The 15,312-nt window shown below is 37.4% G+C and overlaps 2 protein-coding genes across 2 annotated transcripts in view; one reads left to right on the top strand and one right to left on the bottom strand.

Moving 5' to 3' along the window:
- Positions 1-764: 764 nt before the first annotated feature.
- On the bottom strand, positions 765-3,404 carry NAP1L3 (nucleosome assembly protein 1 like 3). Its single transcript, XM_081126276.1, has one exon. The coding sequence runs from the start codon at positions 3,020-3,022 to the stop codon at positions 1,565-1,567; it is 1,458 nt and encodes a 485-aa protein (XP_080982402.1). The 5' UTR covers positions 3,023-3,404; the 3' UTR covers positions 765-1,564.
- A 486-nt stretch (positions 3,405-3,890) lies between these two features.
- The window catches only part of LOC308551646 (uncharacterized protein), a gene marked incomplete at its 3' end in the record, with an annotated part of 55,438 nt that continues 44,016 nt past the window's right edge, over positions 3,891-15,312 (top strand). Inside the window, exons 1-2 of the mRNA XM_081126334.1 lie at positions 3,891-4,011; positions 4,424-4,493. The remainder of the gene's footprint in view (positions 4,012-4,423; positions 4,494-15,312) is intronic.

The following is a 15,312-nucleotide window of genomic DNA, read 5'->3' as shown; positions in this document are numbered from 1 at the left end:
ACTTGTAAGCAACTGCACTGTGCAGAAGAGGTGACAGGATGATTTTACCTATAAGAAAAAAATAAGCCACACTTGGGAATGTGACCTCCGCCCTAGTCAAGGTGGAGCACTGACCTGGGTCATTTACCCATCTTGCTTTTGGAAGTGACAGAAACAGCTTATATAAAAGGCCTTTCTGGGTGAAGTACTTCTGCCCTCTGCCCTCCCCTTCTTCCCATCCCCACCCCCTCCCCTCTCCCTTCCTCCCCAGCCCCTTCCTCCCCTTTTCACCTCCTCCCCTCTCCCTCCCCAATCCCTTTCTCCCCTTATCACCCCCTCCCCTCTCCCTTCCTCCCTACTCCCTTCTACCCCTTCTCCTCTACCCCCTCCCCTCTCCTTTCCTTCTCTTCTTTCCTTTCCCTTCCTCCACCTTCCCACCCTTTCCTCCTTGTAGTTTCCTCCCATATTCTTACTCTTCCCTCCTCCTCACTCTACTTACCTGTTTATCCCCTCTCCCTCTCCACTTTCTCTTCTTCCACTTTCCTCCACTTTTTCTCCCTCTCCCATCTCCCCTTGTCTTCTTTCTCCCTGGCCTTGTCTCCTCCCCTGTCCCATTTCTCTCTAATCACTGGAATATGTATCCTCCAAAGAAGAGCTAAGATCCAGGGAAATGAAGAAGAATGTTATAATAGTTATATATTTTTAAAAACCCCTTTTCCTCAGTATTTTCTACTTTTCCTATAATGAGCACTATTTTTGTATAATTAGAAAAAAGCATGATTCACTTCATTTGACATTTATTTATTTTAGGTTGCAATAGAAGTACATGAAAAATATCAAATGATGTAAAGTGATCATTTTCAGCAAAAGGCAAAGTAGAACATATCACAAATGTGGTAAGTAACTTTACAATTACACAGCATAAGATGAGGAAACTTTTAAAAATACTATGTTATATTAACACCTCAGTAGTAAACAATTACTTCCTGATGACTAAATTTGTAGACCACTGCCACATAAATAAAGCCATAGTCATATCATATATAGTCTGGATGGACTTTCATAAATGTATGCTAATCTCTTTTCAAGCAGTCATATTTCACAATGAGCTGTTCTAGTTAATATAAGTACTGTATTTCTATAGCAAAATAATGAAGGCACAGCTAGTGCAAGCAGATTTAAACCCTTAGTCTTCTGGGCTGGAAAAATAACAACACTTGCATTGGTACTTCAGGAACATTGTTTTGTTCAAGCAAATATTTGTCTCAGTTAACAATTTTGACAGTTTTCACAGATACATTCTAATAGGAACATGACAAAAGGACTTCACAGAAATCAAAACTATATAGCACCAAATTAACATGCTTTAAATAACTGACAGCAGTTTACAGGTTTTGGAGAATATTACACTACAACAGGCTATATAGAATAAACTGATACTTAGACACCTGAAGAGAATTTTTCAGATTACCAAGAAAATACAAAAACACAAGACTGTAAGGAATACTAGTAATGAGGTTATAGAGCAGGTTTTATTTCACTTCTTGAACTTTTGAGATCTTAAAAATTCTTTCAGGAAGCCTCTTTATTTTCGGTATTTCCTGTTTCCATAATCTTTACCCCTATAATAGGCACCCTTGATTTCTCCTGTAAAGTAATAGACTGATTTCAGAATGACCTTATCATGTAAAATTTGACCAATTTCAAAGTCCTCTTCAAGGATCATATCTTCTCGTGGCTCCAGCTTTCCAATCTTAGGAATCTCAGGAGGGCTAAAGAAATTGAAGAATGATGAATTAGGAACCACTCTTGGCTGGATTTCAATTTCTCCAGTGGCAGTTGTGCGACTGTAGGTGGTTGTCAAGGTAACATTCTTTCCTCTTCTCCAGTCTATCTTACAGCCTTTGCAATCGTGGATTTCCCATCCCCAAGAGAAGAAGGGATCATTGTAATCTGGCTTTGACTTTATTATATATGTCTTGGTCAGCACCTCATTTCTGAAGTATGGATTGGGCAGAAAATAAAAATAAAATGTGTAACTTATAGGCTGGCCAGGCTTTGAGAACTTCAGGCTAATATCCGACAAGAACTTCAGAATGGGCTCATCATACTTCTGAATCAAGGGCCCGAGCTTGTCAACATTCTTTAAAACAGTCAGCCAGTATTTAGGGATGCCTTTAGGATCTTCTTTCTTAGGCTTTCCCTTACGAGCTCTTTTCAGATTCACTCTTTCTTTAGGCCTGACCTCAAGAATTCTTTTAGGAGCCTCTTTTACTGCAGCCCTTGCCTTAGCCTCTGCTGCTTTAGGCTGTTCTTTATCTCCTGCCTTTGCCGGGGGCACTTCTTTAGGCTCTTCTTCAACTTCAGGCTCTGCCTCCAGAAGATCTTTAGACTCAGCTCTGCCTTCAGCCTTTGCCCCCGGAATTTGTTCAGGCACCTCAGTTTCTTCAGCCTTTCCCTGTGGTTTTTCTTTAGGATCGCCTTCCTCCTCACCCTCTAAGGCAGGCATTTCACCAGGGCTGTCGTCCGGCACCTCCTCGTCACTGCTGAACTCTTCATCCTCTGAATTCCATTCACATTCTTTGACTGTCGGTTCATATTCTGCATTTATGATTTGAGATCGCCGATCATATAGAGGCTTATTGAGTTCGGCATATTTTCTTTCGAGACCGTGAATTGCTTTTAAGAATAGGATGTCTACCTTGTCACACTCAACTTGAATATTTCTGAGCGCCTGCACACGATTTCGAACTGCCTGAGGCAGCCGGTCCACGAAATTGTTACTACCGGACGGAGCCCGCCGCGCCCTTCTAGAAGGCTCAGGTACCCTCTTCCTTCTATAAAAGCGGCTGTGGCTACTGCTGTCGCTGGTGCTGGTGCTGGTGCTGGTGCTGGTACTGGCGCTGCTGCTGCTACCAGTGCTGCTGCTAGAGCTACTGCTGTCAGATTCTGCCTCCGAATCACTAGACGACCTAGCCACCTTCTCTTCAGCACCCCCCTGGGCGGCAGGTTCCGAGACCTTGTTAAGATCCGCTTCTGCCATTTTGCAAGCCTTGCAAACCTCTTAAGGTGGCAACTACCGCTGAGACCGCGCGCCCAGGGAAGGGCAGAAAATGACTCACGGATGCTTGGGTGGCTGAGGCTCGGGATGAGGAGGTGGTGCGGCGACCGCGGCAGCAGTAGCGCAGGGCTGGCGGGGCTGGGCAGCGGCGACCGCGCGTGGGTAGCGGTGGCAGCCGAGGCCTGCGCGAGAGCAGCGGCGACAGCGCTCCCGGGGCTGCGGCAGCGGCAGCGGCAGCGGCAGCGGCGGCGGCAGCGGCGGACTGAGGCGTCTGGGAGCTGAATGGTGCAGTGTGAGACCCCGAGATCTCTCCACTGTTTTGATCGCAAGCCCCCTCCCCTTTCAGTCCTACCTCGCGTTCATTGCGTTCCCAGTGTTCCTTTAGCTAGCACCTCATTTGCTGGGCATGCTTGATTGACAATCCCTAAGCCCAATGAATGGCCAAACGCTACGCCCCCTCCAGGCTCCGCCCACCTTCCCAGCCGCTCCTCCGTAGCTGAGGCGCACACCCCTGGAAGACGTTTTTCCCCTCAAAATTCTATCGTTTTAGTTTTATAATTAAAAAAACAAACAAACCAAGAAACCCTTAGATAAGCGGTAAAAATGCTAGCCATTGTTCCTAACAAGGGAAGAGGAGTATCCTTCTCCTGTCCGCTCATCCAGAATTCCTGTTTGGTTTGTCAGGGGCCTCTCACAAAAATCTGTTTTTAAACAATTGGATGAAAATACTCCAAATGGCATCATTGGGCAGTGTGATTGTGTATGAGTTTTTAAAATCTCTTTTTCGAAATATTCTATGAGCATGTATTTTTTTTCACTGAAAATAAAGGGGCAGTCGTTTATTGGCAAAGGGGGGAGGGGCTAGAAAGCAGGCATATTGCATTCCACGTAGCAGTTTTAATAAGTGCTGTCTGTGATGTTTGGCAAGCCTGGTTTATATCCATCTACAAGGTTTGCGAACCCATGTTGCCGTGAGTCAGTTACACCATTTTTACTATATTTCTCTTTTTAAGCTCGCCTGAAATATCCCCCAACCTTGCTGCTGCCTTGCCATGTAGCCCTTCTCAATGCTTACAGCAGCCTTGTCGATAAAATAAAAGGATATTCAAACGTTAGGTAGCATTATTTAAAGGCAGACCGTTTGCTCTATACTTTTTTGCAGCAGTTGTCGATTCCAGGAACAGCAGGATGGGAGGGGGGATCTGTGCTAGTGAAAGTGCATCCTCTGTCAGGGTATACTTTACTATGTCATCTGCCGCCAATTTCCTTCTACCGTTGTGAAATTCTAGCCAAATTGCAGTATGATTTACAAGTCCATTCATATGTGAATAAACTTTTGCAAAATGAGGTTTAAAAACAGGTATGTGTTATTTTTATTTACAGGATTCTTTTCTGCTACAGAACAACTCCCTTGGTACAACCAAAAAGACCAGTGTTTACTTTTCATTGAAAGGTAAGGAGCATATTTTAGCCCGTTTTTATGAATGACAAGAATTACCTATCTGTATATGAATACAAATTCACAGGGTATCGTCTTTTAAAGACTCAATTGGGAGGTATTTTGATATTTCTATGGAAGCAGAAAAATCCACAGAGGTGGTCTGATAGCTTTATGTAGAAAATAACCTAATTAATCATTCACTATCTAAACCTGCTCACAGAATACAGGATACAGGTAGTAAATCAAAATGTAAAATATGTTGAATTATTCAGTTTAAATGAGTAAAAATATTAAAGTTAGATTAACCTTTATGTTATTGTTTTATTATAGGATTTGTGCTTTGTCATTTAGTCATAATAAGTTAGGAAACACTTTTATTTTCTATTTTGTAAATGAATTTACTTTTATTGTTTATTTCTGATTGTCAAAGTATGTAAGCATTTTAAAGAAAAGTACAATATAGAAAATTTCAATGATAGTAAAAATGCAGTCTTAGTAACCAAATGATAAACACTGTTAGCATTTTGATGAATTTCTTTCCAGAAATTTCTTTGTACATATACACACCAGCCTATTTAGATGTGCTGCTTTATCTATGTGACATCACATTATATTTTGCAATCAGCTCATTTATCAATTAATTTCAGCTATATTTTCATGGTAAATGATCAACATCTTATTTTAAAATAGATTCATAACCCATGGAAATAGTTCCCTCAATTTATTTGACCAGATTCATGTTGTAACACAGATAATCCCCACACCATCTCTCCACTAACATACACAATTTTCTTCCTGTTATTAAAAAATTAGCTCTGCATACCTACTATATGCACTTGTGACAGTCATAGGATGAATTCCTAGAAATAAGAGTGCTGGAATAAATTGTACACTCATTTTTTTCTTTGGTACGCGTATTGCCAAACTTCTCTACAGAAAAGTTATCTCAATTTACAGTCCCACCAAGAATGCATATGAGCTCATTTATTTAGTCATTCAGCTAATATATTTTTGTGCCTGCCATTGCCAGGCACCTGTGGTAGAGGATGGCGATATAATGGTGAATAAAATGTACTGGGTGTGTATCCTTTCATTTCATACTTTTACTCAAAACATATACTATAGAAAATATTATTTAAATCAGTGGGGTTATGCCACAAATATTGTTTTGCAACTTACTTTTATTTAAAATGATGGATATCTTTTTAAATGAATGCTCTTATATTTTATAGTACATTATTTAAAAAAATTTATCTTTATTGTTGAAAGTATTACAGATGTCCCCCTTCCTCCGCCATTGACCCCCTCCACCTCACTCCTGCACCCTCCCCAGGCCTTCACCACACTATTGTCTGTCCGTGGGTAATGCATATATGCATATAAATTCATTGGTTAATCTCTTCCCACCCCACCTCACCCCTTCCCTCTGAAATATGTCAGTCTGTTGCATGCTTCAATGTCTTTGAATCTTTTTTGTTCGTCAGTTTATTTTTTTCATTAGATTCCACATATAAGTGAGATCATGTGATACTTGTCTTTCTCTGACTGAATTATTTCACTTAGCATAATACTCTCCTGGTCCCTCCAAGCTGTCTCAAAGGGTATTTTATAGCACTTTAATGCTTTAAAATACATGTTAAATTTTGTAACATCAAGAATTAGTATTTTGCAGTAAGTAATGAATTAAGGATCCAGATTATATATATAATTAGCCAGCTAATTTTCTTAGTACCATTTATTTGATAATCTTTTTGTCTCACACGTATTTGAAAAAACACATTTATCATATTAACTGAATTGCTTGGTTTTGTTTCTGAATTTTCTTTTCTAATCCGTTGGCCATAATGTTTTTTTACAAACAATTAATGAGGTAGTTCTTTTTAAATATATCTTTATTGATTTCAGAGAGAGGAAGGGAGAGGGAGAGAGAGAGAAACATCAATGATGAGAGAGTCATTGATCGGCTGCCTCCCACATGCCCTCGACTGGGAATCGAGCCTGCAACCCGGGCCTGTGCCCTGACCGGGAATCGAACCTCGATCTCCTGGATCCTAGGTCAATGCTCAACCACTGAGCCATGGCCAGCCGGGCAGTGAGGCAATTTTTAAATAACTTTATATTTTGTCAAAATTATATACATTTAAAGAAATTAGATAGTACATTGAAATCCAAGTAAGAAATTAAAAGTAACTCAAAATAGCCCTGGCTGGTGTGGCCCAGTTGGTTGGAACTTCTGGTGCAATGAAGGGTTGCCAGTTAGATTCCCAGTCAGAGCACATACCTAGGTTTTGGGTTTAATGTTTCTCTCATACATCAGTGTTTCTCTCTCCCCCCCCCCTTTCTCTCTCTCCCCTCTCTCCCCCCCTCTCTCACTCTCTCCCTCCCTCCTTCCCTCCTTCCCTTCCCCTTTCTCTAAAATCAGTAAAACATATCCTTGGGTGAGGATTTTTTAAAAAGTAACTCAAAATGCACAGAGAGGTGATCACCATCCACATTTTAATGAACATCTCCAAATTAACTTTTTATTATTATGTATTTGTGTTTTCTAGATTAGTGATAAGGTAAAATGTCTTTCCATATGTTTTTTGTTTATTTGAGAATTGTCTATTCATACCCTTTGCTTGTTTTCCCACTGAATTAAGAAAGAAATTAATTGGTGGTGAAATTCTAAAGGTAAAATAATTTTGGCCTTGATTTGAAGCATTTGTGACTCTTTAGAAAATACCCTTTTCAGACTTAATGATATTAGACAAATATGACTCAGTTACAACTTGAGTCATTCTAAAATTATCTACTTGGAAGGTGGTTTAGATGCTTTTTAAGGACTAGTACTTAATCACTGAAACTGATACAGAAAAGTTTGGAGGGGAATGGAAAATAAAAAGAGGGGAAAAATCAAACTTGTGAAAACCTCATACAAAGATAATACATTAATAAACTATTCAGATTTTCAATTTGGAAGTATTTTTTCACAAGCCATAGGCTATAGGTTACTTTTCCTAACCACAACTGTCTATTTTTTTAAAATTACAGTTTACATTCAATATTATTACTATTATTATTTTAAATATATCTTTATTGATTTCAGAGAGAGGAAGGGAGAGGGAGAGAGAGAGTTGAAACATCAATAATGAGAAAGTCGTCAATGATCAGCTGTCTCCTGTACACCCCCAACTGGGGATCGAGCCCACAACCCAGCCATGTGCCCTGACCGGGAATCGAACCTCGATCTCCTGGATCCTAGGCCAATGCTCAACCTCTGAGCCATGCCCAGCTGGGCACATTCAATATTATTTTGTATTAGTTTCAGGTGCACAGCATAGTGGTTAGACAAGCATATACTTTACAAAGTGTCCCACCCCCAATATTTCCAGTACCCACCTGGCACCGTACATAGTTATTACAATATTATTGATTATATTTTATATGCTGTACTTTGTATCCCCAAGACTATTTTGTAACTACCAATCTGTATTTCTCAATCCCTTCAGCTTTTTCACCAAGTCTTCCAACCCAACCCCTTCCTTCTGGCAGCCATCAGTCTGTTTCCTTGTATCTATGAGTCTGTTTCCATTTTGTTTGTGCCCAAAACACTAATTCAAAAGAATATACAGGGGCCCAGCCGGGCGTGGCTCAGTGGTTAAGCGTCGACCTAGGATCCAGGCGATCGGGGTTCGATTCCTGGTCAGGGCACAGGCCCGGGTTGTGGGCTGCAGCCGATCAATGACTCTCTCATCATTGATGTTTCTCTCTCTCTCTCTCCCTCTCCTTTCCTCGCTCTGAAATCAATAAAGATATATTGAAAAAAAAAAAAGAATATACAGGGGTGGGCAAAATAGATTTACAGTTGTGAGTACACGAAACACAGTTTATTTTTGTATTATTATTGATTTATTAATTATTATTTGTGTTGTCTTTTTTTTTTATTATTGTTATTATTTTGTATTCTTACTTATGATTTATTTTTTAGGTAATGATGGTTGGTAACTTAATCTACTTTTGCCCACCCCTGTATGCACCCCTGTGTTCATTGCAGCATCATTTACAGTAGCCGAGCTATGGAAGCAACCCAAGTGCCCATCAATAGACGAGTGGATAAAAGCTGTGGTACACACATACAATGGAATATTACTCGGCCACAACAGTCTACTTTTTGTTTTTTAAATTTGTCTTTATTGTTAAAAGTACTGCAGATGTCCCCTTTTTCCCCCCATTGATCCCCTCCACCCCACATCCACCCCACCCCTAGGCCTTCCCCATACCAATGTCAGTGTCCATATGTTATGCATATAAGCATATAAGTTCTTTGATTAATCTCTTCCCACCCACTCCCACCAGAACTGAGAAACAGTCTACTTTTACTGTGTATGCACTACCTTAAGGATCTAGTAACACACTTATTTTTGTAGCATTTTTTCAGTCTATTAGTTAATTTTATAATGGTAGGTACCTAAAGAAAATATGTATTTTCTTCATGTCATGAATTAATGCATAATACCATATATTTTCTACCATGAATATTTTTATAAGAATTAGTTCTAGCATGGACAATATTCTTATTTTTTCATAAGGCTATCTATAAATTACTTGCACAATCCTATGGTCTCTGTTCCATTATTTTATGACACTTGGGTGGGTTAAGTGTTCATACTTCTACATGAGACGATGCTTAACATAATTTTTTGGTATACTCAGGCTGAACGTGACTTGCTGACATCTTACACCTTTCCTGTTATGAACATATACAAAATTCTACCCACCACCCCTGACACACAACATATGTATGCAATACACAGTGACAAGTGCCACAACAATACCTTTTGTTGTAGATATTTAAGAAGCCAAGCACTGCAAGTTCATTTATATTTGGACTTACTTTTATGTTATTCTCTTTTGTTAGTTTATCTAGACAGGTTTTATCTTGTTACACAAGTTAATTCTTTTTAAAAACAAATTTTTTGAAGTATAATTGGTACAACCTTACATAAAATGTACAATCTGATACATTTTGATAAATCTATACACCTGTGAAGCCATCACCACAGTCAAGATACTGAAAATTGTCATCACCCTTGAAAGTTTCTTCCTGCCTCTTGGTAATCCTTCCCTTTGTTCACAGGCAACAACTGATCTAATCTCTGTTTCTATAGATTACATTTTCTAGAATGTCATATAAATGGAATCATGCAATATATCCCTCTTTTTGCTTGTCTTCTTTCACTTAACGTAATTATTTTGAGATGCATCCATGTTGTTGTATGCATGAGGAGTCATTTTCCTATTTTGTTTCCGAGTAGTTATCTATTACTTGAATATACCACAATTTGTTGATAAGCACTGTGTTTTGAGTTTTGCTCTGCTACAAATAAAGCTTCTATGTTCATTTGTGTATAAGTCTTTGGATGCACATATGTTTTCATTTCTTTTTTAAAAAAATACCTAGGAGTGGAATGACTGGATCACATAGTATATACATTTAACTTTTTAAGAAACTGCTTGTTTTCCAAAGCGGTTGTACAATTTTGCATTCCCTCCAGGAGTGCCAATACTTGGTATGGTCAGTCTTTTTTATTTAATTTTTAAAAAATATTTTATTGACTTTTAGAGAGAGAGGGAGAGAGAAGAAAACACTCATGTGAGAGCGCAACAACCATTGGCTGCCTCTTGCATGCCCTCCTACCCGGGATTGAGCCTGCAACCCAATGTACCCTGACCAGGAATCAAACCAGCAACCTGTTGGTGCATGGGAGGACGCCCAACCGAGACACACAAGCCAGGGCTGTCAGTCAGTCTTTTTAAATGTAGCCATTCTAATAGATATGTAGTAGTATCTCATTGTGGTTTTACTTTGCATTTACCTAATGACTGATGATGGTGAACATCTTTTTGTGTTCTGATTTACCATCCACATATCTTCTTTGCTGAAGTGTCTATTCATGTTTTGCTCATTTTTCTGTTGTGTTGTTGTCTTACTATTGAGTTTTAAGAATATTTTATGTACACTGGATACGAGTCCTTTATCAGGTTTAAGTACTGCAAACATTTTCTCCCAGTCCATGGATTTTTCTTTTCACCCTCTTAACAGTGCCTTTCATAGTTTTCAAAGAGTGGAAGTTTAAAATTTTGATGAAGTTCAATTTATTTATTTTTTTTAATGGATCATGCTTTCGGTATGAGCTCTAAGAAATATTTGCCTAGCCAAGGTCACAAAGATATTCCATCTTTTTTCCCCAGAAGTTTTGTACTTTGGGGTTTTACATTTAAATCTAAACTATTTTTGATGTGGTTCAACGTATGGATTGAAATTATTTTTTTACATGTGGATGTTTAATTGTTCCAACATCATTTGTTGAAAAGGCTATTGTTTCTCTACTGAATTGCCTTTGCACCTTCATCAAACATTAGTTGTCCATCTAAGTATGGATGTATGTTGGACTCTCTATTCTGTTCCATTGTATGCTTATTTAAATCACCTAATTGGTAAATCTTTTTTTAGATATGTTTGGGAGGGAATTAAGAATCAAATTGTGGGATAACAGAATTTCATTGCAGTGGAGACAGTTACAGCAGATGGATCTTCACCCTGAACCTTTCATTTCTGCTCTCAGATATCTAAGAGAAAGGGGTAAGAAACAGTAGTAATAACCTAGAAAATGAATCAAAACAAGAAACACAAGTTCTCTTCCACTTTATGAATTTACCATTGTGTGGCTCTCTATAGCCCAGCCACAGGAATGGTAGCTAGCATTATTCAGGAGTACAAATAATACCTTCGTTTCTCTCACCTCTGATAAAAGAAACCTGTTTGCTAAAAGGTAAATAGGAAGTACTTTTAAGCTAGTAATAAATTATGGTCAAAAAAGGCATAGTAATAGAAATGGTTATTATTGCATACTACGGTTTTCAAAGCAAAATTATCTTGTTCCATACTCATTCCTAAAATAAAGACATGCACAAATGAATAGAATATGTTATATGGCTATACTATTTGATTTTTAAAATAAATATTTGTGAATTACTTTTCTGGCACTACAGCCTTAACTGCATGGATTTTAAAAGGGCAGTTACAATTAATGCCATGGCAGAGAAGGAAAATCGGTTACTAATTTGGATATTTGCATTAATGCTAGTTTTCAACTTAAAATAGCATGCATTTTTCAAAAATGTAAATTCACCTCACAGAGAAATACTTTTATAGGGGCCCTCAAGACTCTTGCTCACAGTACTCACTTGAAGAATTCCCACACTAAAATTAAAATAAAGGAAACCATTCTTATTGTAAGTTTGGAAGCATTATATTTAATTGTACTAAAAGAGAGGAAAAATTTGAAGGATTTGAATGGTGAATGCCCATGCATATATATGTGGCAATAACTATTTCTAAATTTTGCATTATATTTGGAAAATGTAGAACAAGCCCAAATTGACATTTTCCATCATTTTCATCTAGAATGCCCAAATGCATTTAATTAATTTGATTAAGTACACCCTGTGAGGAAAATGAGTCTTACGATACTGCAGATATTGGAATGGGAACAAATACATATTCCACAGATCTTCAGAGGTGATGGTCATTTTTTATCAAACAACATATACACAATTCACAAAACCCTTTCTCAAGTTTAAAAGAGGAGAATTCCAGTAATAATCAAGTTTAAGCATTTGATTTTCTTCATGAGACCTTGTGACCTAAAGTGATTTTAATACAGGTTCTGGAGACAGAATTGGTGGGCTTGAATCCAAGTTTTTCCTTACCAGTTGTATTAGATATTGGGCAGGTTACCTCACTTTTATTACCTCTGTTCTTCCTCTCTAAAATGGGGCTAAAAATGGCACATAGAACTCAAATTCAATATTGTTGGCTATTTTTCATAATATTATGTATCAAAATGGTGTATAAAGAAAACTTTCATGTTACATAGTCTCAAGCCCCTTGAAATTTCTTTCTGATGATGGCGTGACTTCTATTTTGGAAGCAGCATAGGAATCTACAAATAGAGACTTTCCAATTCTAATACACATAAGGGTGGAAATTACATGGATGTTGGCAACTCCTTCATATTAATAATAATGTTAGATCCTGATAGTTCTGAGGTCAAAATAGCCACTCATCCTGCTTAACATTGCCTGTCTACAGAATGATTCCTGTTATTTCAAAGGAAAAACATCAACACAATTTTAAATAAAATTCCAAACCAAGTATTGTTTTAATATTTTACACCACACACAGATCCCTCTCTTTCTTGAGAACTTTCAAATTTCCTAACAGTCCTAAATTATCAATAGTATCTAAACCTTAAATTCATTGTATCTCATGTTTATTTTTAATACCATTTATTTTTTATTCCATTATGAAGGATGAGAGTATAAAATTTGCATACAATAAACTACGTATATCTTACATAATAAAATAACTCTCAGTGTGTTAAGTAATGACTTCTATTCTTGATATTAATAACAAAAGTTTTAAAACTTTCTATGTTAGTTAAGTTTTCAGTACTATTCATTATAACTTAATTTTAAATACCCACCTAATACCTTAGATTTTCCTTTTCTGTTGTTTAAAGTAATCATCTCAAGTCTAAGAGCTGGGTGAAAATATTGTCCTTGTTGGAGGTGGAAGGGATTTTAGAGATCATCTCCAATCCCCTTATACAGACTGGGGAAACAGATGCCTTCTTTATTAATGGACATAGCACACTATTAAATATACTATTATGTATTCAAAAGGTCATTTTTACAAATGTTAATTATTTTAGCTTAAGGGTAGATTAAGGAGTAAATAAAGATTGTTCAGGTCCTCTAATAATGGATAATTATCCTAAGCATGTAGGATAATTATGTAATAAGTGTTCATAATTGTCACTAAATAAAAATAGCTAACTCTATCACTTTCAGTGTATCAGAAACTGGACCAAGTGCTTTATTTTTACTGTTTCATTTTAATGAACCCATTCAGAGGTCATTATCATCTTCATATTATTCTTATATGATACTATCTTCTTATCATCCTTAGTATCCTCTACTGAGGATAAGTGAATAACTTGTGCAAGGTTACATAGTTTATAATTGGAAGAGCCCAGATGTAAAACCAGATGGTTTGATTCCAGATGTTGAGTTCTTACCACTCTACTATACCATATTCAATGAACAAACGTGAATGTACTGGACAGAGGTTCTGGAACTGGGGTTAAATGACAGGCATGGCCACTCTTCCATTTGTCTGGTAATAGTTAGGTTCTCATGGTGTTAGTACATTTAGGGGTACCAGTCCTCAAATTCCTCTGGCTTACACAAGTCTTAACTTGAACTGCCAAGGTATACTAAGACAAATTAATTTAATGTAAAAGATGGATTTCATTAATTCTGAGATGCCTAATGACTTTATTTGGTTAACAGCCAAACACTGGGAGGTCATAGCTTAAAGTAAATACCAATGTATACAATTAAATGAAAAATATCCTAGGAATTTTTCCATTTAAGTAACCCTAACAACAGAGGAACCTGTACATTGAGGAACCTGAATGTATGACCTGAAGCTACCCATTGAAGGCAGGAAAATCCTTTGAAATCTATATATTTTAACTATACATTTCTCTTCAGTATTTGACTTGTTAGCATTTCACAATTTATTGATACTAGTTTTTATATAAGATAAGATTTCCTATCCCTGAGTAAAACTGATACCCAGGAAGATGCAATATGTTGATCTGATCTATTTTCCTGTGAGTTTCAAGCAGTAGCACAGCTCTGGGGTCAGGCTGCCTGAATTTAAATCTTTCCACTTACTGTTCCTATGACCCTGGACAAGTCACGCATCTCCAACCCTTAGTTTTCTTATCTATAAAAAGAGGATGGTGATAGGAACTGCCCCATAGGGATCTTATATAAGAATTAGGGGGATAATCTATGTAAAGTATTTATCAGATGCAGACAAACTCAATAAGTGTTGTCTATTATTATACCATTCACATGACCATATAGAGATTCCCATCCCATTTAAATATGATCCAGGGCCAAGGCTAATGAATTAATTCAGCTTAATTTGCTGTTCTTTATATGTGCACCATCCCTTTCAACTTAGAAAACAAGTTGAATTTGCCTTGTAACCCAAAGTCACATTTTATTGCTAAAGTCAGAACTCATATCCTTGGTTTAGTCATTCTCCATTTTCCTTGCTTTTTAAAAAAATATATCTTTATTGATTACAGAGAGAGGAAAGGAGAGGGAGAAAGAGAGAAACATCAGTGATGAATCATTGATCAGCTGCTTCCTGCACACCCCCTGCTGGGGATCGAGCCCGCAACCCGGGCATGTGTCCTGACTGGCGATCAAACCTCAATCTCCTGGATCCTAGGTTGATGCTCAAGCACTGAGCCATGCCGGCTGGGCATGTAGCAGGCTTTTCAATTAAATTATAAGCTTAACATGTTGTAAAGACTAATGCTTTTAGCAAACCTACTATTAATACTTTCAAGGTGAAGATAGCAAAACTTCAGTTATCTTAACTCAACAATGAAAGTGAAGTGAGGAAATTGTGTCATGATTGACTACAAGTGAGTAAAAAGGATGTTTAGTGAACTCATTGCTGTTTTAGTTATCACCAGAAAATCTGCTTAATACAGAGGAAGAACAAGAAATGGAGCCATAAGTTCCCAAATTCATTACTTTGTTTTAGTGACTCTCTTCAAACAGATGTCACCAAAATTTCAAAATTTTAATATTGAGCAGGTTTGTCTGTCTTTTTTTTTATGACCAATGTTTGTATATCTAAACAGCTAATTAAGAACTCTGTTTAAAGGTAATCAAATGCTCTAATTAACACAATTCT

This window comes from Miniopterus schreibersii, assembly GCF_964146895.1.
Source record: "Miniopterus schreibersii genome assembly, chromosome: X".
Classification (NCBI taxonomy): Eukaryota; Metazoa; Chordata; class Mammalia; order Chiroptera; family Miniopteridae; genus Miniopterus; species Miniopterus schreibersii.
Note: the sequence above shows the minus strand (reverse complement) of the source record. Positions and strands in the feature narration are given on the sequence as shown.

Bases quoted from the DNA above. Each gene is read 5' to 3' on its own strand.
- NAP1L3 (XM_081126276.1), bottom strand. From the start codon at position 3,022: ATGGCAGAAGCGGATCTTAACAAGGTCTCGGAACCTGCCGCCCAGGGG.